This window comes from Camelus dromedarius, chromosome 4 (assembly GCF_036321535.1).
Source record: "Camelus dromedarius isolate mCamDro1 chromosome 4, mCamDro1.pat, whole genome shotgun sequence".
Taxonomy (NCBI): domain Eukaryota; kingdom Metazoa; phylum Chordata; class Mammalia; order Artiodactyla; family Camelidae; genus Camelus; species Camelus dromedarius.
Window position 1 is genome coordinate 40,986,410 of NC_087439.1, and position 15,125 is coordinate 41,001,534.

A 15,125-nucleotide genomic window follows, 5' to 3' on the forward strand; every position below is an offset into this window, starting at 1 on the left:
AGTGGCAAGGTCAAGCTGAAAACCATGCCAGATAGTTAATCCCTCATAATTCACATCCAGATCAGAACTCACTGGTTCAAAATGGAACTAAATTTAGCTGAAGAAAATAGAATTTAATGGCATTCAATAGATTTATTTAGTACTAGCTCTGTACTGGTTATCAGATCACTTTGTTAATCATAATTGAATTATAAGAGGTAAGTTATTCAAATCAATATATTCTGTATAAAAGAGTTAAAAGAATACAAAAAGAAAAATAATTTTTAAAAAAGACTATATCAAAGGATGGAAATTCAATGGCCCAACTTGTTAAATGACATTGTTAAATGTTTGTATTAGAAGCTTTGGATTTTTGTTTGTTTATAATATGATTCAACATGTAGGGAGGGGTGGGGCTAAAGAGAACCTAAGCCATCTCTTAAAATTGTCTTAAAACTCATACAATTTTGTTTTCTTCTTAAGGGACAGGCTCCCATTATTCTTCTCCAACCTGGACATTCTCAATAAATGCTATAAAATATTATAAAATAACCTTACAATTAACCTGAGGTTTTCCTAATTTACTATGAATTGTAACCGAAGGACTGAACTTTCATATAACTGAAGGCCAAGCTTTAACTCTTAACTCTAGATGGAAGAATTCTGAAATAATTTTACACCTTAAACAAATAAATAAATTTTCTTAAACTTCAAAACATATACTTATTCTATCATAGTGAATGCAACATAAAAGTATAAGTAACATTTTATTGAATTTTCAAAATAGGCAAAGTTCTGAAGACAAGTTTTTTTAAAATTATAATGACATCAGTTTCATTACTGATTTGATTATAAAATTAGCACAATCTTCTACGAGACGCAAACAGTTCATACGTTGATGAGGAAAAAAAGAAAAATCACTGTAAATTCCAACAAATATAGGTCACCTCATAGAAGTCTTGGTGTCCAACCTTTCACAAATATCTCATATCTGTCCACACACACACACAAACACACGTGCACATATTTTGACTTGTATTAGATGAATGCATACATGCCAGTCTGTCTCCTTCTTTGTTTATGATGTTTTTTGCCCCCCTAACATGCTATCTTTTGGTGGGCCCAGGGTAGTTTATTTTGCTGCCCTAAATCTCCTTATTCTATACTCTTTGCTCCCCTGGGTATCACTTCCTCCTGACTTCTAAAAATCCAAGACTTGTACACTCTCTTCTTATTCTCTCTGTAAACCAGTTTTAAGATCCTTGATTGAGAGCACTGGAAGTCTTAGCCTGTCTGAGTCAACTTAGATTTAAAAAAATCATACCAGTAAGGGGTGTAAAACATAGGGGTGACATTTCAGGTACCAGATTATTGTAATTGAGAAAGGAGAAACAGGGCAGTAGTATTAGAGCCCACCTATTCTACTAATTCTAAGGGTGTTTCTATCCATCTGCTGAAATAAATTCAATGAGAGGAAGCAATGCAGTTAGAGCTGGATTCACTTATAGGTGTCTAAATTATCATCACCAACTTGGGGTTACTAACAAAAGTTAGACCTCTTCAGAGGATTCTGAGTGACTGAGCTTGCTGCTAGATTTCTCTCAAAATCATCTAGTTTTAAACTCACCATTAGCCAATGATAACATCTGTGTTCTCTGGTTAATAAACTCATTAACCTGAACATATCTTCTTCAAGTTTTATATCTTTTACCTCTTTTTAGTAATGCCCAAAACACTTGTGTTGATTCTTGTGTTACAGTCAGGAGTTCAGGAAAAAAGGTGGTAGTCAATGTTTCATTTTGCTATTGTATTCTGGGGTTCAAAAATCTTTAGAGGAGTAATATCACAATTAGGTACAATATCTGGTTAACACTGATCAAACCAAAGGTCCCTGCAACAGAGCACTTTCATTTGTTAAAGGCCAATATGAGATAACCAAAACAATTGTGTACTAGCAGAGAAAGAAAGTCTTGAAAAAGACTTTTGGAAATTTAGCTACAAAACCTTATTCTACAAGGAGAAACCCAAGCCATAAAGAAGTTCAATGGCTTGTTTTTCAAGGGAGAAGATGAAGAAGACAATGAGAGAAATGACCCAAAACAAAGAAGAATTATAATAGACCTATTATAGATCCAAGACTCTCTCAAGCCAGGCTAGGGTTTCTTCTGCCCCAATATAATTCTTTCCAGCCCTTCTCCACGCACATCAGAATAAAACCAGAACACACATTTTACAACCTGTGTCACACCCTTCCTTGCAAGGGTTTTATCTTTCACTTCCTGAGGTAATCTGCTTTCATGTCACCAACCCTACAGTACCTTGAGAAAGCATATAACCAAGTCTTATTGGTGATAATTCCTTCCTTAGAGCATTTTTTTTTTAAATTCCAAAAATGCTAACTCAGTAGTACATCTTGGATGAAAAAAGACAAGATGAACCAGGAGAAGGCAGAGCTCAGGATTCAGTTAAAAAGACAGAGGATGGCAGTAACCACGGTTCTCTCTGGTCACAGTGATCAAGACAGAGGGGTGTCTAGAGGCAGGACGGAGAACACTCAATATCAACAGGTAACTAACTGATTTCGGCCCTGGACAAGTGGAAAGCAGCAATCAAGGGAACAAACTGCGGCCAACTCAGTTCCTCCCAGGAAGGGAGTCCAGGTTGCATGACAGGCATTATCCAAGTGACCTCACCGTTTTATCACTGTGGCTCCAAAAAGACGCTTGCTTCTCTCCACCCTGACCTCTGTTAATACATGCTGGTCACCAAAGAAAGGCATGTCTCCCCGTGAGGTCCCAAGTGTTACAGCGGTAGAAAGGCTAAGTAAACGTCATACTATGAGAACTTCTAAAGGAAGACTCCTAACACTGATTATTTTCAATGGTATGTTATTAACTCAGTATGTACTTCAGAGAGGCACAACTTTTATAAACTATTAGATAAGGAAGAGAAATCCACACTAATTCCATAAACGACCTATTGTTCTTTGAACAGTATTGTTCTTTAAAATTTAACAACTTTATAATAAGCACAGTTCTTTACATTTAGATCAGAGGTAAAGCTGGCAGAAACCTAAAAAGAAATTGCTCAGGGGATTTTCATGAACATTATATGGGTAACGTGGTTGAGCCCTGTCTGAAACATTAGGAAGTGCCATATAAGCATTAGTCATTATGTCTGCTCTTGTGTGATTATGACCCTTTGAAAAATCTGATGAAAACTGCAACGCAAATTGTGTCTCATACCTGGGAAAGCCTTAAAAGAGGAAGCATATTAAATATTATACCGTGCTGGTGCATTTCTCGACTGAATGAAACAAGTCATATTTTTGGAAGTACAGACAGCTGTATCCTGTATATCAAGCTGAAAATGCCATGGCAACCACTGTTCCTAGGCAATTGTGGAATTATGTGTGTGGTCCACTTTCTATATAATAACTATAAGTGGCGAGTGGAGGTGAAAATCAAATGTTATATGGTAACCTGGAGGAAAAACTAAAAAGTATATTTCTGAAAAATTATAGATACATGCTCTGTTACAACACCCTCAATGACTCTGCATAAAATGACTAGATGAAACTCATTAAGTGAAACTAAGATGACATGTACACTTGCACATTTCATAACATATGACAATCTATCATCTGCTTGTAAAGCATGATAAATATTAAAAGATAAAATTGGGTAAAAGATGAATAATGTCAAATATTTTTAAAAAAACACATCAGCTGTTAAAAAACTAACAGTCTAAGTATTAAATTTCACTTGCATAATACTGTATGGCAAAGAATTTCAATTTCTCAACATCTGAATGTTTGTCTGCAGCAGAATGCAAAATGAGACCAAGTAACATGCCCAATCAAGAGGATTCCTTATTGTGTTTCCAACCAAAAGCCAACACCCTAAAGAAAACAAGGTACCTTGCTAGTAGCCTGGGAAAAGCAATTTGTTGTTGTAGTCACACATGACTCCCAGCAGCAAAGCCACCCCAAATGTACAAAAATGAATTCTCCAGAAGGTTCTGTGAATTCTATGGGTCAAGATTACCAACAGCTTCTGTCCAGCTCTTCTTCCTCTTCTTCAAATGTAAAAGAGGCTTAAAAGGCTAATTTGTCAATAATACTAGGACATCCTGTCGCCACTGACTTCGTTAAATGTGCTCTTCACAGATATTTGGTCAGCAGACGCAGTGCAGAAACTGGATTTCTGAACTTAGTTTCAATCCCAGAGTTCTAAGTCACTTTTAATTTAAGTCAATGTCATTGCATTTCTGACTTCTGTCATGTATGAAACAAATGACAATCTTATGTAAATAACTGTACACGTTTTATGCAGTAATACATGTGAGCTAGTCCATGTAAATGACAGCATGGGCCAGCCCTTACATATGCTGTTGCACAAATGACATTTCACATCGCAGGCAGAATCATATTCACAAAATGCTTAAAAAGTACCAAGAAAAACTGCCAGAGAATTTCTAATTGGATGGTTTTCTCTTCCAAATGAGTATTTCTGTACAAGATGGTATATTCACCTTTATAAGGAAAATGACATAAGACCTGAAACTGTGAAAAGAATACAGGGAAATTTAGGGACATGCAAAGGACACTGTAGCAATGACAGTAAACTATGTATTCTTTTAAATATATTCTTTAGGTGGGTAGAAATCATTTTAGATGCAGAAATGTTCCCCCAAAAGGTCAGGATAAGTTATTTTACTAACTGGGATCATAATTGAATCCTCTTTGGAAACTGCACAATCAGTTGCCAAAATTAGCTCAGAAAATCAGTGGCCTTTTATGTGAATATTTTCAGTTTAAGCTCCAAAATCATTATCCAAATACCTTAATTTGCCAGGACTGAGAAATGCCTTTGAGGAATAAGGCAAATTATTAAATATAGACAGCCAAAATGTATAAAATAAATGTGGTTCACAACATTTTTCCAAGCTACTGATAGACTGACTTATCTGTAAGCCTGTCTAAGGCAAATATAATATCAATGTTACTTAAAAGAACATTAAAATAAAATCTCAAAATGAATAAAACTGTGCTAATTATAAACCACTTTTCATGCATTACTGTTATTTATCTCTCTAGTTCTGTTTTCTGGCACTTCACCCAAAAGAGATAAGCATTTGCTATTTCTAATATAATTTAACTATTTCCAACATTTTCTTTCTGCTTTATTCAAAGGTTGCTTTGGGGGAAAAAATCGGAAAAATCAGAATGCTGTACTTCTGTTAAACAGCGCGCCCTTGTGGTTTATTTTACCTCCTAAACAATAAAAATTACAGGATAAGAATGTATCCAAAATTCTTCACGGACTTGGAAATGATTATGTCTTTATTTTTTTCCCAGCTTGATATTATTTTTAATCAGTAAAAAACAGTGCCTTTTTAAAATTTCAAATTCAAAACTAAATTGTTAAAATAGATATAAAACGTGGACAGTGATAATGACTATTTCGACAGTCTTCGATTTTAAATTTAAAAAAGCAAGCAGTAAAATAAGTAAAATTCATACATAACTGTATATGTTTTGCTGAATCTCCTAAATATTTTCATCTGGCTATGTAAAAATTTCAATTCAGGGATCATTTGATTTATTGCATTGTGTAATAATACACACTACATTTTAGTTGTTGGTCCTTAAGCTTTCAATATAACCTTGCCAAAATTCTGGCTTTTCTGTAAAAGCTTAAGAAAATTATTGTCAAGAATTACCTGGGCCAATTAATATAAAAGTAAATGTAAGCAATTTTTAAGTTATCCAAGTACTTCTGAAAATTTACCAAATCACATGTGAAATACTAAAATTTTGTTGGACTGACATTCTCATTGTATATATTGTACATGTGTGAAAGCTGTGGTTAAAGTTTACTTATCACTTAAACACCTACTATGTTGCAGAATTTTTCTGGGGAACACAAGTCCTGCCCTCTGGTTGAGGGAGAAAAAAAAGGGGGGAGGAATTTAACAATGCTATAAAATTTAGACAATAAAATAACTTTAATGTTTATCTTTACAGGAGTAAATATTATGCAGCCTTTAAAAAGGGAAGCCCTTTATGTACTGATAAAGATATCCCAAATACATCATTCAGTACCAAAAAGTGACGTATAACATAGTATATGTAACATATGACCATCAAGAAAGAAAATCATATGTAGGATGTATATTGGTTTGAACATGCATCGACTATGTCTGGAAGAATGCACAAGAAACTGTTAGTGGTTGCCTCTAGAAGAATTTGGCTGAGGGCAGGGTAGGAAAGGAGAATTTTTACTGTATTTTCCTTTTTATCTTTAGAAATAAATATCATATCAATATACTACCTACACATAAATATAAATTAAAATAAAAAGGCACAAGAGAGACAAATTCAGAGAAAGTAAGATCACCCCATGACAGCATCTTTACAAAATTCTCTGTGAAGCAGGTAAAAGAACAGGTAAAATTTGAGTGGATAAGTAGGAATGAGGAAGATGGAGCTGGGTGGGGGGGTCACTATTCTGAAAGGATAGGAAGCAGGGTCTTGCACAAGTGATGTCAAATCTTTTGGACAGAGTTAGAAGCATACTGAAAAGGATGAGTAATTTTTTTAATGGTGCTTTCGAACAGCACTAGAAACCAATAACAAAATGAAAAGGCAACCTGCAGAAAGGGAGATAATATTTGAAAATCATATGTGATAAAGGGTTAGTATCCAAAATAGAATTCATACAACTCAAGAGTGGGAAAAAAATGGGCAGAGGAACTGAATAAACATTTTTTCAAAGAAGATTTACAAATGACCAATAGGTACATGAAATGGTGTTCAACACAATTAATCATCAGGGAAGAGCAAATCAAAACTACAATGAGATACCACCTCATGCCTGTTAGAAAGGCTACCATCAAGAATATAAGGGGAAACTGCTGGCAAGAATGTGGAGAAAAGGGAACCCTTGTGCACTGTTGGTGGGAGTGTTAAATTCCTCCCCCCCTTTTTTTCCCATGGTGCAGCCACCATGGAAAATAGTATGGAGGTTCATCAAAAAATTAAAAATAGAGCTACCACATAATCCAGCTACTGCACTTCTGAGGATGTATCCAAAGGAAATAAAAACAGGATATTGAAGAGATACCTGCACTCCTATATTTCGAATTGCAGCATTATTCACAATAGCCAAGATGCAGAAATGACCTAAATGTCCACATATGGATGAATGGACAAAGAAGATGTGAAATGTTAAATATATATATATGTATGTCACACACACACACACACACACACACACACAGAGGAATATTATTCAGCCATGAGAAACAAGGAAATCCTGCCATTTGTAACAAAATGGATGGACCTTGAAGGCATTACACTAAATGAAGTAAGCCAGACAAAGAAAGGCAAATACTGTATCGTATCACTTATATGTAGAATCTGAAAAAAAAAGTCGAACTCATAGAAACAGCAGAAAAAGGTTGCCAAGGATGGGGAGCGGGGGTGGTGATGGGAGGAACAGAAAGCAGTTGGTAAAAGGGGGCTAACTTTCAGCTATAAGATGAATAAAGCCTAAGAATCTAATGTAAATGTAAAATGTGTTGATTACAGTTGACAACAATATATTATATAATTGAAATTTGCTAAGAGAGTAGAACTTGAATGTTCTTACAGAAAAGAAAAAAGAAAAAGATAATATGTGAGGTGATGGATATGTTAATTAAATAGATAGTGGGAATTCTTTCATAATGTATACGTATTTCAAATCACCACAATGTATACTTTAAATATCTTACAATTTTATTTGTCAATTATACCTCAGTAAAGCTGAAAAGAGAGAAAGGGAGGAAAAGAAGGAGGGAGGAAGGGAAGAAGGAAGCAAAGTAGCGCCTTCCACCCCCGCCCTCAAACTGTGATCAGTTTGCAGAGGGCCTTGAATGCCCAGAAAATAACAGCCAGCTATCCAAACTTTCTGAACGGGGAAGTGATGATTACAAAATATTTATGTGGCAACTTGTCAGACTCTTTGTGTTCTGAAGACAAGAAGGGGCAAGACAAGTTATGTACTGACCTTCCCCTTACCCCTCTGGCCCTGGGTTTCCCTGAGGCATGACTTTAGCAGAGGGAATGAAAGAAAGGGACATGGAGACACTGTGAAAGGATACTGGATGAAGGACTGATTGCTAATTGGATGTGAAAAGAAAAAACATCAAAGATGATCTTGAGCTTTTCCATCTGGGAGAAAATAAAAAAGGTGAGTTTGATTTTAAGTACGGTGATTTCCAGGTAGTGATGAGTCAACAAGCAAACATGAGTTCAAACTGCAGGTACAACAATATTGAAATTGGAACAGAGCTGATGTATTCGTTCCTAGGGCAGCTGTAACAAATTTCTGTGACTGGGCGGCTTCAAACTACAGAAGTTTATTCTGTCACAGTTCTGGAAGCTAGTAATCTGAAATCCAGGTGTCAGCAGGGCCATATCCCTCAGAAGGCACTAGGGGAGACTCCTTCTTTGCCTCTTCCAGCTTCTGGAGACCCCTGGCCTTCTTTGGCCTGTGGCAGCATCACTGCACCCTCGGTCTCTGCTGTCACAGGGCCGTCTCCTTTGCAACTCTGTGCCTGTGTCTCCCCTCTTAAACCAACACCGATCACTGGATTTGGGCCCAACTTAAGTCCAGGATTTTCTCATCTCTAGATCCTTGACTTGGACATATCTTTGCAGGGGATATTATCCAAAACACTACAGTGGAGAACTCAACAAAGCATAGATGTTTTCTCTCAAAGAGTAAATATAGGCTAAGACCATGGATCCAGGTACCTCCAAATTTACAAACTGGAAAAGGAACTGGTAGCAAAAGGAAGAGAGAGCTGAGCTATAACAAAGAAGACAGAAACATCAAGACCAAGGAGTGATCATTCTCTTAAAATATGGCCGAGATATTAAGGAAATAAGTGTTGGGATGCCTCGAGAGGCATGAATTCCTGTGAGCATGCACATGTGCGTGTACACACACACACACTCACTCACAATAACACACAGAACCACAGCCTGTTAAGAACTTCTGCAATGAATAAATTTTTTAAAAAGTTCCTCAGCTTCTCCAGGAAAAAAACAAATACTTCCAGGTCCTATTAAACAATGCAGAACTATCCAGATGTCCAGATCAAAGGAAACAATAATTAGAAAATTATATAAAGATGTCTAGTTTGCCAAAGGCAACACACTAAAAAAAAAAAAAAAAAAAAAGATTAGTACTTAACATGGAGGCATTACCTGGTCATAGAGCAGAGGGTGAGAGTGAAAAGAAATGGCTTTTAGTGAGGTCACTGGTAGCAAGGCCTAGAATTAAGAAGCAGACTATCAGAAAGATAACGCAGACCCTTCAGGATTCAAACACAAGGGACATTTACTGGAATAGACTGGATGAAGTCATCGGGAATAAAGGCTTGTCAGCAGGGGCTAAGATTTATTTCTATATAAGAAAAAGACAGACTTTGGTAGCCACTCAAGAGTATAATAATTTATACTCTTACAGTGCAGTTTTATGGTTGTTAAAAACATAAAACAACCCCAAAAGTGCTACCTTTCAAATGACTTACTATGAAGAAATGCAAAGTAGTTTTGCTTACAAAATGAAGTCTTTGAGACCCTAACTTGGTCTCCGCTTATCTCACTCAGCTCCAGCCTCTGTCTCTTGCTCCTGCCCAGGCAAGTCGCAGTCTTCCCACTCCCTCATCTTTCAACAGGGTTCCTCTGCCCTGACTAATGCAATCCCACACGGTTTTTAAGATTGAACCCAACTACTACGCAGTTGCCCTGGAAAACTCTATAGTAACTGATTCTATAATTTGAAAAAAAAAAATTATCCTCCTGATTTGTATGATGAGATTTTATACCACAACCATTAGATAAGAAAGTCAATAGAAATAATAAGACAGCTTAATAGATGATTTTCCAAGTAGCTACTGAGTTTCAGTATTTTTGGTGGGGGGGACTTCATTTTTATCTAATCCAGTTGCTATTTACTTTCTAAAGATGCATATGATAGTTTATACATTACCATTAAAAACTACAGTTAGGGGGAAGGGTGTAGCTCAGTGGTAGAGCTTGCGCTTAGCATGTACAAGGTCCTAGGTTCAATCCTCAGTACCTCCATTAAAAAAAAAAAAATATATATATATATATATATATATATAATTACCCCCTCAAAAAAACCCAAAAACAAATAAAATGCATGTGAAAATATTTTTAAAAAACTATACTTAAAATTTTTCTAAGGTTAAGGAAGTACAGAAATGTTTATTAATTGGTAAGGAAAGGTTAATTTACTTGAACATTGAATTTACTAAGCTTCCAAGGGGGAGATAAAATCCTTCAACTAGATACAAGAAAACTTCTCAGTGTCTCAAATATCTCAAAATAAAATTTGCTCTCAAAGCTATTTAAATCATTTGTCTGATTGCAAGCAACAAAGTATATGGTCTTATGTTCACTTATATTTACTTAAACTTTACTTATAATTCACATGAATAAAGCAAGGAATAGACAGACTTTACAGGCATGAAAAGTTGTTTGCAAATGGATTTCTACAAAACAGCATGTCCAGGAAAATTTGGGATTAAAGAGAAGCAACAGTAAGAATGTTTGGGGGAAAAGGTCCACCTAGAACAGCACCTTGAACATAAGAGTACATGATAGTAACTGCAATATATTCAAAATAAAAAGACTTTTTTTTTTTTTTTTTTTTTTACTATAAAGTATCTATGTACCAGGCAGGCACAAGGATTTTCTCGCCTGAGAATCTCAGAGTCAGGCCAAGAAGACCTGACTATATCTAATAGTTAGAAACGCAATGTAAAGATTGTGTTGCTGTTTAAAAAAAAAAAAAAAGTGGTATTCAAAAATAAGTATTTTCATTCCTAATACATGCATCAAGCAAGAACCTCTGGTTGGGCTAATAAACTAAGACTTCAAGGTTTATGGACGATTTATTTGCTTGTATATAAACAGACATATTTATTCTTAAAATGGATGTATTTATTCTTTACTGCACTGAAGAACTCTACCTATATAATCTGTCCACAGTACCAATTTATTAGTAACTAGTTATTCATCTTATTACATATTAGTAACTGTTACTAACCTTATTAGCAGCCTGTGTGGAAAAGTTAGGTAAGAGGAAAAACAGATGGTCCCCTGCCCCATACTAAAAACACAAAACAAAACAAATTTACACACCTCATCTGTTTCATCCATACTCGAGGATTTCATCAGACACGAGGCTGGCCTCTCCTGGATGTGAGCGAGGTCCTGGGGGGCGCTCTGGGACCCTGGCATTGGAGGCAATGGAGCGCGCCTCTTCTTGGGTGCGTCCGATGGCAGTGTGTTTGAAATATACTGCTTGGAAATGGTATTGTACCTTGTAAAAGCTGGACGATGCTTGCTTACTAAGGGAGTTGCAGGGGCACTTGCAGTCTAATGAAAAATTAAAAGGCAAAATCGACAGGTAATTTCAAGAGAAAAAAATACATGCAATTAAAAACAGATTAGAAGAATCTTCTAAAATGCTATATAAGAAAATACGTACCTGCTCCCGCTTTTTCTTACTGCGTTGAAAAAAGCTGAAAAACCCTTTATTTTCCTTATCCTTCATAATGTCTAGGTTTTGTGATATTTGGCAGGACTCTAAAAATAGAAGAAAAGCACCTTACTTTTGTACACGGAGTTGTATGTTCACCTCCAAGGTTTCTCTCAATTACTTTCCCTTCATTACTTCATCTAATGCTAAAAGCAACTCATTATGGTTTACTATGAACCATGCACTCTGCTAGGCATCTTATATCTTATCTAATTCTCAAAGCAATAAGGAAATTTAATATTATTGTTCCTATCCCAGAGCAGAGGAAACTGAAGCTTACAGAAACTAAGATACATAGGCCAACAGTCAGGAAATGACACGGGTAGGACATAAACCTAGTTCTTTGTGACTCAGAGCCTGTGTTCCCTACACAATTACCAACATTTCAGAGGTAAAAAGGACTTTCTAATTAAATGAGATATAAAGTTGCTATCATACAGTTTGTCCCTTTGTTTATTTTGACTTATAATTTTTCTCAGAGCTAAACTATTATGAAATATTTAATTCTCCAAAACATGATTCATTATAATTACTCGGCGCACTGTTAAACGTTTAAAAAACATGATTTCTTTAATCCAGTGGTTCTCAACTGGGGATGATTTTGCATCCACCCCTGGCCCCCTAGAGGACATTTAAAATGTCTGGGGACAATTTTGCTTGTTACAGTTGAGGGGAGGGTGAAGAGAATGTGCTACTGGCAACTACTGGGTAAAGGCTAGTGATGCTGCTGAAAGCGCTACAGTGTGCAAGACAGCCCCTCCACAACAAAGAACCAGCTGGCCCCAAATGTCAATAGTGCTAAGATTAAACCACATTTCTATCAGAAAGGCAAACACCCAACCTCAAGGCTGTACACATAATACTTCATTTTTAAAGAAGTATTTCCTAATGTCCACTAAAAGAGATTACAAATCCAGCAGTGCTGAGTCATCCTGGCCCAGACTGCCTCTAAATACTATTTCCCACTCAAAGGAACCATTTCAGGAGCCAATCTGATATGGCTTCTCTTGGCTGAAGTCAGGACAATTTGGGCATCATAAGAATAATTCAATAAATTGAATCAGGGCACATATGTTTAACTCCATGAATTCATACTAAAACTAAAAAGATAACTGATCCTCATTGCCAATTATTGAAAAAACTGAGTAAGAGAAAGAATCACACTTTTATCCTGCCTTTTCTGATGGATTCTATCTACGGAAACAAAACAGCTGACATAGAGAAATTTGCTTTTTAAAGAAATATCTCAATTAATAATTAAAGGAATATTTGCAACAGATTATAATTATTTTCCAACTCCTAATTAACTAAGATAGAGCTAATGATTACTGATGGACAACATCAAAAAAAGATACCTTGTAATTACATGTCTGTTAATGGAAGAACACAATACCACCTGTGAAGTATTCTTGCCAAAAATATCTCACCCAACTCTGATCAAGTCTCTAGATTTAAGAATCAATTTGCCAGAAATAGCATAAAGAAACACAGTAAGCGGGACCACGGGTGCAATCAGCAAAATTCTGAACGTGGGGAACACTATAAGACAAACAACCTGGTTTCTTCAACAAATAAGTCACAAATTTAAAAAAGAGAGAGAGAAAGAAACACACACAATGAGTGGGGATCTGTACATTTTAAAAACATTTCACCTATGAAACACATGGGTTTTACAGTAAACCACAATATGATTTCAGTGACTCTTGAAACAAAGTACTGTACACTGAAATCTGTGGGATGGATCTATAGCAGAACTTAGAGCTCAATGTATACTCTTAAATACATACCCCTTTCTTAGGAGTAAATGTATAGTCTATCTATTTAAAAGAAATGTTAAGAAGAATAAATAAATTATGACAAAGTAGGGGCTAGTCGAGGGAAGCAAAATTGATGCCAATAAATATATTAACACAATGTGTCTCAATAAGACATTAAAAGAGAACCATATTTCACAAATTCAAACTTCATAAATCTGGTGCTTCAAATACTAAATAAGCAATATGAATTCCGTACAGTGAGCTAACTGACAATTAACAACTAGTAATAATAGACCTGTGGACAGTAGTTTATGGTAAAAGATTTTTTCACATGCCTAATTCATTTCTTAGAACAATCCTGAGAGGTAGATGTTACAAGTTGTTATTCTGAGCTCTTTTTCAAAGTTTGGGAATATCAAGAAATAAAAGCAGATGGCATCACCTCATTATGTGTCTCAGTCCTTGGTGATGGTGACCAAAGTGTTTGAGTAACTTACATCAAGACGCACAGACGTTAAATGGTAGAACTGAACCCAGTATCCATTTAAAGATGATGTATAACACCTCTAACTTATTCTTTTCTCTCTTTTTTTAAAAGAAATGCTACTATTTCGTTTTAAGATAGACACCTCCACTAATCGAATGTAGATATACAATTAAATTTAGTTGGAATAGTAGATAGAAAATTCATATGGTGGTGCAGTGCAGTAACTATAGGCAGAGTATTCACGTATTTATTTTTGGTAAAGCAATTTCCAGGCACCCAGGCATCTCCTATACTAGTTAACTCCTTCTTCACTTAAAGCTCAACTTCATGGATTACTACAAGTCAGAGTTAAACACTAAGACAAAGACTTGAGCTTACTTAGAAAAGCAACTCAAATATTGTAGTTTCCTGTTTCCCGAAGGGAGGCTGTAAATTACACACGAAGTTCTAAGCCTTCTGATAACATCAGACAAAATAAGGAGACAGGAGCATTTACAACATTTGGATTGACCTTGTAGATTCTGACACTGTAAAAGGAAATTTTTTTTAAATTTCCCATTCCAGTCTCTTCATATTATGTTCACAACATGTAATACTCTGCATAAACCATATACTTTTTTTATCTGGAAGGGATATTAGAAATCAGTGCATTCAGCACCTTCACAGTAAGGCCAGTACCAGTAAGTTATGGAATTTGCTCTAGGTTATGTATGTACGGAGTGGCAAAGTTAGAAGCAAAAACCAAGTACAAGTAACAAAATGTTGTTGCTGGAAAGAATCAGAAAACACTTTTCCCCACCTCTTTATTATTATAGAAGTGGACGGTGAGCTCCAGACAGACAAAGCCCTTTGTCCTATCAGCTTGCCAAGTGAGCTTGACAGCTAATGCTGTATAAGAATTACAATGCCTATCTTCTGGTTATTAGCCAGTGCACACTTTAATATATCAAAAGAATTTTCAGCTCCTTTGATGAGGCTCATCTTCATGATATCCACCAAAAATAAATAGTCACACTATTACTTATTCTTGGCTTAATTCTTGGATTTGAGAGGTTCATTATGTTACGGAAAAATGAGAAGAGGTAAAGAAGGAAGATTCCAATAATCCAAGAACACATAATGAGTAAAGTTTATTACTTTTTTTTGTAGGGTGGTAATTATCATAGTAATCAATTACCTGTGCCTGTGCTTTTTTAATGGGAAAACAGACTTCCAGACTCTATTATTATTGGCTAATTTTTAATAAAATTTTCATCTATGAAAGTAATACATTTCCAA

At 35.6% G+C, this 15,125-nt stretch overlaps 1 protein-coding gene across 8 annotated transcripts in view; it reads right to left on the reverse strand.

Annotated features, from left to right (window-relative positions):
• COBLL1 (cordon-bleu WH2 repeat protein like 1) overlaps positions 1-15,125 on the reverse strand; it is a 141,612-nt gene that overhangs the window by 27,623 nt on the left and 98,864 nt on the right. For all 8 annotated transcript variants that reach the window (XM_064484862.1, XM_064484860.1, XM_064484859.1 and 5 more), the window contains 2 exons: positions 11,553-11,650; positions 11,204-11,440 (listed from right to left, as the gene is read on the reverse strand). In XM_064484862.1, coding sequence (XP_064340932.1) covers positions 11,204-11,440; positions 11,553-11,650 — 335 coding nt within the window. The remainder of the gene's footprint in view (positions 1-11,203; positions 11,441-11,552; positions 11,651-15,125) is intronic.